Here is a 6,860-nt window from a genome sequence, read left to right as displayed (position 1 = left end):
CTCCTAAATCACTCGTACGCACAACTTAAGAACAAATCTGTGCGTACGAACGGTTCTTGCATGAGGCCCAATGAGTCCACTAACACACAACTTTAAGTTTAGTAAGACCTCTAGGTTTTTCTCTCAATCATGACATCTGAAAACATTTGTTGGTCATATTACCACAAAATAAATAAATAAATAAATAAATAAAAAGATCACAAAGAGATTGTGAGCGTTAAAACCAAACATTAATGCTCCTGCTCTAATCCAGTAACGGTGAACAAAAGCTCCTGGTTTAGGCGTGGCAGCTGCGGATCAGATTACAAACTAGGTTTGATGCTGGGGAGGCACAGCTTCGAGCTTTCATTGTAAGGCACTTTTTTCACAATGTGTGTAAAGAAAAAAGCACAAACATCCTACCGACTTCCCCCCAGTGAAACGGGTTGATCCCACCAGTCGTGCAGTTGTACACCAGGATGCTTTTAGGCCTGCAAGGTAAGAATATTCCAGAATAAATTATCCTTTTAATACAACTTTAGTAGAAAATAAGTGTGAGTTTTCCAACCTGTTAACTCTCTGAGATCCAGAGAACCAAGCTGCAGCTAGGGTTGTGTTTATGACCACATCCACTGGAACCAGGTCAGCCACAGCATCATTAGATGCTCTCATCGTGCGCAGGATCCCCTTTCCAGCCTGCAGCAGAGAAACACTTTAAGGCAACAATATAAAACCAAGTGAGTACTAATTATCAAAGACTGTAGAGACCAGAATGTTGTTAGTGCCACAGACAAACACGAGTCCAGCAAAAAATAAAAATAAAATAACATCTTCAAGAAAGTTGTGGAAGTTTTTCCACCAAACCAGTTCCAGCGCTTACTTACACCTGTCCAGTTTTAACTACCAGAAGAACTGGTTCCAGCACCACAAACTGGTTCTACAGTACAGAACCACTACAGGCTCAGAGACCAATCAGACCAGCTGAAGAGCTTCAGGTTTCAGAGTCAGATAGGGAGCTTCATTTTAAAACTGAAGAGTAAAAAAATTTAAATGCTGCAAAATAAATAAATAAATAAATAAATGAGATCTGACTCTTGTAGATTTAAGATGCTGGAGGCGATGCTTTCAGGTGGTCTAAAAAGATGACTACTGAAGATTCCTAATCCAACAGAAACTTCATCACTTTTAAATAATTGTTAAAACATTCAGTTATAAATGTACTAGTAAAAGACTGTAGTATAAATAGCGTTTTCCCCTTCGTTTTTATTACTTACTGCAATAAATATTCCACTGGGCCCATTGAAGTTATCAATCCAACCCTGAAACAACAGAATTGGAGGGGAAAGAAATAAAAAAATTACTGCACAATGGAGGTATTTTTCTCTTATTGTTGCATTAACACACTATGAACAATAAAAATAGAATTAAACCTATACACAGTCATGTTGTATTAATGAATCTGGTCTAATAGTTGAAACACGTCTCATCAGGAGGACATGCAGCTGCCATTCTTTGCCTGGAGCAAAGCTCAGCTGTGCTGCTTCATTCTTTACATTCCAGCTGCAGCTTTCAGGACAGGAAGCGCTCAGCTTCGCTCTGCTTGTGTGCAAACACCACAAAGACTTTAAGATGAAGGTCAAAATGTCTTCAAAATTAACCGAGACAAAACTTCCTCTACAAACAGGTCAGATTCACGTCACAAGGAAATTAACACTTCTGCTTCTCGGCTATAAATTATACCACTTGTTTTAACTCACAATATTTTTTTAGTCTGTATCCATTCTGATTTAAAGTTGGATTACTAATCCTGTAAAAAAGGGAGAATTTCTCACAGGGAAAGGTTCTTTCCAGCTGGCTCCAACGATGGAGGGTCTGACGATGGCGATGTTGAGGTCTCCAGCCTCCTGCAGGACCAGATACTCAGCCAGAGCTTTGGTGAAGGTGTAAGTGTTGGGACGCTCGCCAATCAGCTTGGGAGTCAGTGTCGACACCAGATCGTCATCCATCCAGCTGGATTCACAAACAAAACAAATACATAGATGTATCTTTATTTATGATTTTCAGAAACTTACTTACTGTATTTATTCATGTATATTAGAAATTTGACCCTAAAAATCATCCATAAAGTGTGTGTGTGTGTGTGTGTGTGTGTGTGTGTGCATGCTGTTGTGGTACCTTTTTATCCTCAGGGCTCATGTGGGCCATCAGCATGGCCATGTTGTTTGTGTTCCAGACCCACGAATGGCTGGTGAAATACTCCAGGACCATCATGGCTTTGTGGAGGCGAGAAATAGTCTTCATCATCCTGTGATAACATAATATGTGAAGTGAAGAAGGCAAAAACAAACAAACAAACAAACAATAAATAAGCAGGTAAAAGTGGAAATGAATGTGGGACGGTGAGAAAAAAAGGATGAAAGACAGGAAATATATACCCATGAAACACTAGAGAGAAACCAATTCAATACTTGACTTCTAAGTGAAAATTAAACCTTTTTTTAGGATATACGAACAAGTTCTGAAAAACCACAGATTTGATTGAGCAGACTTTGCATTCAGTGACACAGTGCTACGAGTTTGTCAACATTTTGAATGATCTATGATTTTAAAAACGTTGCAGTCTTATGAAAATCTCCAGAACTCACAAGAAGTGATGACAAATCTCTTCAGACCCTTCAATGGGGACCTTCACTCAGGCTGTTTTTAGAACACGAGTCACGTCTGCTCGACACTGACGCAAGAACAAACTCTCGTAGCCGCTCTATTGATTTCAGTGGAGCTGCACTATTTTAGTTGTTTAAACAAAACATTTTGCTACGAATCTTATAATTCAGGATACAGCCATCATCCCCACATGAACAAGTGTTTTTTGTCACTTCTCAGAAGCTAAGATGCTAAAGCTAACAGCTTGATTCAAGCAATGGGACGAGCTTAACGTCTTAACTTAACGTCTGATCTAAACATTTAATCAGTTTTAAAAGATCAACACTGGACCACCCAGATCCTATCCCTGCACTTTCTTTTGATAAACAGGTACATTAAACCTTATTGTTTTTACTGTAGCCTACTGCTAGCTTTACTCCTAGCATCCATGCTAGCCTCACTCATATACAGCACTCTACAGGCTCTACTGCATTCAGTCCAGCATACAGTGAAGATATTTTATTTACGCAAATTCTAAACATCACCATTAAAGCCGCTGTATGTAGTTTCTGGAAAACCCTGGACTTAGAAAATATTTGAACAGACAATCTTCAGGTCCCTCCCCCCACTCTGTGGTAAATTTCAGCCCACCATCATAAGCTCCTCCCACACAGCACGGCCTGAGTCGGGAGCTTGGAGCCGGGTTCCCATCAAATGTGTTTTGAGCAGCCAACATACTCCAGCCGCATGCGTTTGGCTGCTTGTCAACAGCTGTCCGTTCACACCGAACGCGTCTGAAGACGCGCAGTGGGAGGAACGTCTTTGTTTGTTTTCTGGTCTGTTGACGTTTGAAACAAAGATAAAATAAATAAAACGGCTTTGTTTTATTTACTAAAGAGCAAGCGAACGTTGCGCACAGCAGATAATTAGTTCACCAGATAATTTAGAGGCGCTCTGATAGACTTTTTTTTTTTTCAGACCGGGACCAGACTGTCTTTAAAGACGGGTGAAATAAAGATAAAATAAATAAAACGGTTTTGTTTTATTTACTAAAGATCAAGCGAACTTGCGCACAGCAGATAATTCACCAGATAATTTAGAGGCGGTTTAGTTTCACCACTCCAGCGAGATGAGGGACTTTGTTTTTGTCCCGAGCTCAGCGAGCTGCTGTCTCATCACATGGGTGCTGATATCTCCAGCCAGAACACCAACTGCAGACGGTTGATTTCAGCTAAAGAGCTCCTGTCCGTCTGTGTCGGGTTCATGAAACCGTCACCTGAAAAAAAATATTCTCCCCCGATTGGTTGCTGCTGCGCGTCGAGCAGCCAAAGTTCAATTTGTTGAACTTTAGCAGCCGCTACCTTGCTGCATGTGCGGAAAATGCTCTGCCGCATGTTGCACGTTGCTCTGAACCGCCAAAACGCGCCGCAACACGCTGCGCTGCTCATGGATGCGCAGCTCATAGATGCACGGCCACCATAGACTTTGCATGTAAACTGGCTGCTTTGGCTGCTCCAAACGCGTTTGGTGTGTACCCGGCTTGAGAGTGTGTGTGGCTGATTTGCTCTTTTTCATCGGGAGCGGTAGATTTGAACAGATGGCTTTAAGACCACTGAGAGGAGCCAGAGGACTTCTGTTTTATTCACAGATTATCTGTCTAATATCAATATGTCAGGATTAGTGACAGTTTTAATAAATGTGGCAAAAATGTATTTGTATAAAAGTTGCAGACTGCAGCTTTAAGTTTCTTTAAATGATGCAGAAGCGGTGGCTCGGGTTAGAAAACACACAACAGATGCAGCAAGCTAAGCTATAAAACACAGTAAAGACAACAACCTTTATAACAACTCCACTGGCTTTCCAAGTCTGTGGAAGACTTCGACCCTCCAGCCCACCTTTCAGCTCAACTTCCCTGTGATTCCTGAAGTGTTGAAATTTGCTCTGGGGACGTCTCTTACTGTTACGGTTTTAATGCTAAATCTTTGTAAAATCCACACAGATTGTCAGATAATTTGTGAGCGCGGCAGATAATGTACTGATATGTAATGATATGCGTGATGTCATGAGTGAAGGTCCCCATTAAAATTAAGGTCCTTTCATAACACTGTGATTCTTTACATGGACAGTGATGAATACAAACTGGAGCAGACTTACTGGATTTAATTTGCACAGAACAGGAAGACACGGAAAACTCTTTCAAATAATCACATGCTTTAATTTAGCCTATTTATCCTTTTACTTATAAACTTAAAATTCAGTCTGCTTCATTCTGTCAGTAACTTTATCTTCCTGTTAAGTCCAGGAAATCCAGTAAATGTGTTTTATTTGTTAGCTTGTTGAGCACAATCAAAGATAGAAATGTTTAAAAATGGGAGGTGGTATGTCACCGAGCTGGGAAAACATTTTTACTTTTTAAGTTTTAATATGAATGGATTGAAAAACTGGATTCTTAATGCTGCACTTTTTGGACCATTTTTTATATAATTAATCATCATCAGGAAGGTTTTCTTGACGTGAGGCAGCAACACTTGGTGAGACAAGTTTAAGATGCTCACAATGACTTTGCAATATTTACAGAAATGATTGAAAACTCCAACCACTCTCAGCGCAGTGAGACACCATCACCTTTAGTGTTAGGATGTAGAAAACAGAAAATCAATGAAGGTTGAAGAATCTGAGTCGCTGATTTGATTTTAGTAATTTATTTCCAAACAGCTCTTTTATTTTTGAAGGTTTCCACTAAAACCTGCCCGATGGACACGACTCAGATTCTGTCAGTGAAAGCGAGCTGAACATGCGTGGACGATCGGTACGAAGCAGAAGAAGTGTTAGTTGTTGACCAAATTAGATTCAAATCACACTCCGACACCGTGAGTGAGCCACACTTCTTTCAGACAGTAAAACGTGAAATTTAAACCGTCACTCCAAATGTTTACTGTCTGAAACGACACTGGCGATGGATCTGCACGCAGGAAGTCCCGTGATTTCTGATGATTGGGTGAGAGGAGGAGGAGGAGGAGGAGGAGGAGATGAAGGCTGTCATGTTCGAGCCACTGGAGTTAAAAACAAAACAAAAAGCCATGCTTCCACAGAAAACGGATGTCATCATAAACTCCAGCTGTGCCACAGTGAAAGTAGTCCCTGATGCTCTGGACACATCTTTGTTTTCACAATCCAAGTTAAAAAAGGGAGGAAGGTTGAAGGAATGAGTAGAAAAGTTGGGGTCTGATTGGTGGTAGGAAAAGTGCTGGGGGGTGGGGAATCCTTACCGGGGCTTGTGGCCCATCAGCCTGAGATAGCCGTCATAGAGCAGGGCGGGCAGCGTGTGGCTGACTGTAGTCCAGTACTGATTAGTAAAAGAGTTGGAGCGCAGATTGACATTAGGCCTTCTGAAGGCCTGCTCTAAGGGATTGGTCTTGAAGGTCATGTTTATACAGTACTCTGCAGGAGACAAATACATGATGGGACAAGGAGGACACACAGGATGAGATGAAAGTTGTTAATTCCTCCTCTTAAAAACGGGTCAAGTCAACTCTGTGATGTGTTGGTTTCTGCAGACATGAGCGATCCTGGTCCTGGAGGACCACAGCCCTGCATGTTTTACTTGTTTCTCTGCTCCAACACACCTGATATGAAGGAATAAATAATTACCAGGCTTCTGCTGTACGGAGGACCAAAACTGACATAATTAGAAATAAAAGCAGAACTATATGAACCACTAAATAAATACACTTAACATTGTGGACAACCCTGACCATCCTCTTCATCAGACTGTCATAGAAAGACAAAGTGTCTTCAGTCGGAGGCTTCTTCAACTTCGCTGTAATACAGACGCTACAGAAGATCTTTCCTGCCCACAGCCATCAGCATCTACAATAATTCTTTAGTTAAATGAGTTACAACAACACCTAATTTCCCTCTGGGATCAATAAAGTATTTTTGAATTTGAATTGAATTGAATTAAAATGCACCAATTAAATTAACATAACTATCTACTGTTTCATATTTTGACTTTCATATTTCTTTTTCCAGCTTAGTTCCAACAAATTAGTCTACATATTTGAACACATAATTTAAATATTACTGTTTTTTATATAAATTAATTGTTTTTCCTTGTACTTGTACATGCATTTGTATGTCTTAAATGTTTATACTTAATTATTTTTAGATTTTTTTTTTTTTTTACCAACAAGTCTTTATTTCTGTGTTGCAGGCTTGTGCTGCTTCAGTTTAGCTAA

The 6,860-nt window shown here is 40.3% G+C and overlaps 1 protein-coding gene across 1 annotated transcript in view; it reads right to left on the bottom strand.

Moving 5' to 3' along the window:
- far1 (fatty acyl CoA reductase 1) overlaps positions 1 to 6,860 on the bottom strand; it is a gene marked incomplete in the record, with an annotated part of 29,602 nt that overhangs the window by 3,152 nt on the left and 19,590 nt on the right. The window contains 4 exon segments of the mRNA XM_014033185.1: positions 403 to 470; positions 548 to 675; positions 1,254 to 1,298; positions 1,812 to 1,989. Coding sequence (XP_013888639.1) covers positions 403 to 470; positions 548 to 675; positions 1,254 to 1,298; positions 1,812 to 1,989 — 419 coding nt within the window.

Source organism: Austrofundulus limnaeus, unplaced genomic scaffold (genome assembly GCF_001266775.1).
Source record: "Austrofundulus limnaeus strain Quisiro unplaced genomic scaffold, Austrofundulus_limnaeus-1.0 Scaffold7, whole genome shotgun sequence".
In the NCBI taxonomy this organism is placed as follows: Eukaryota; Metazoa; Chordata; class Actinopteri; order Cyprinodontiformes; family Rivulidae; genus Austrofundulus; species Austrofundulus limnaeus.
This window is presented reverse-complemented; position numbering and strand designations above follow the sequence as displayed.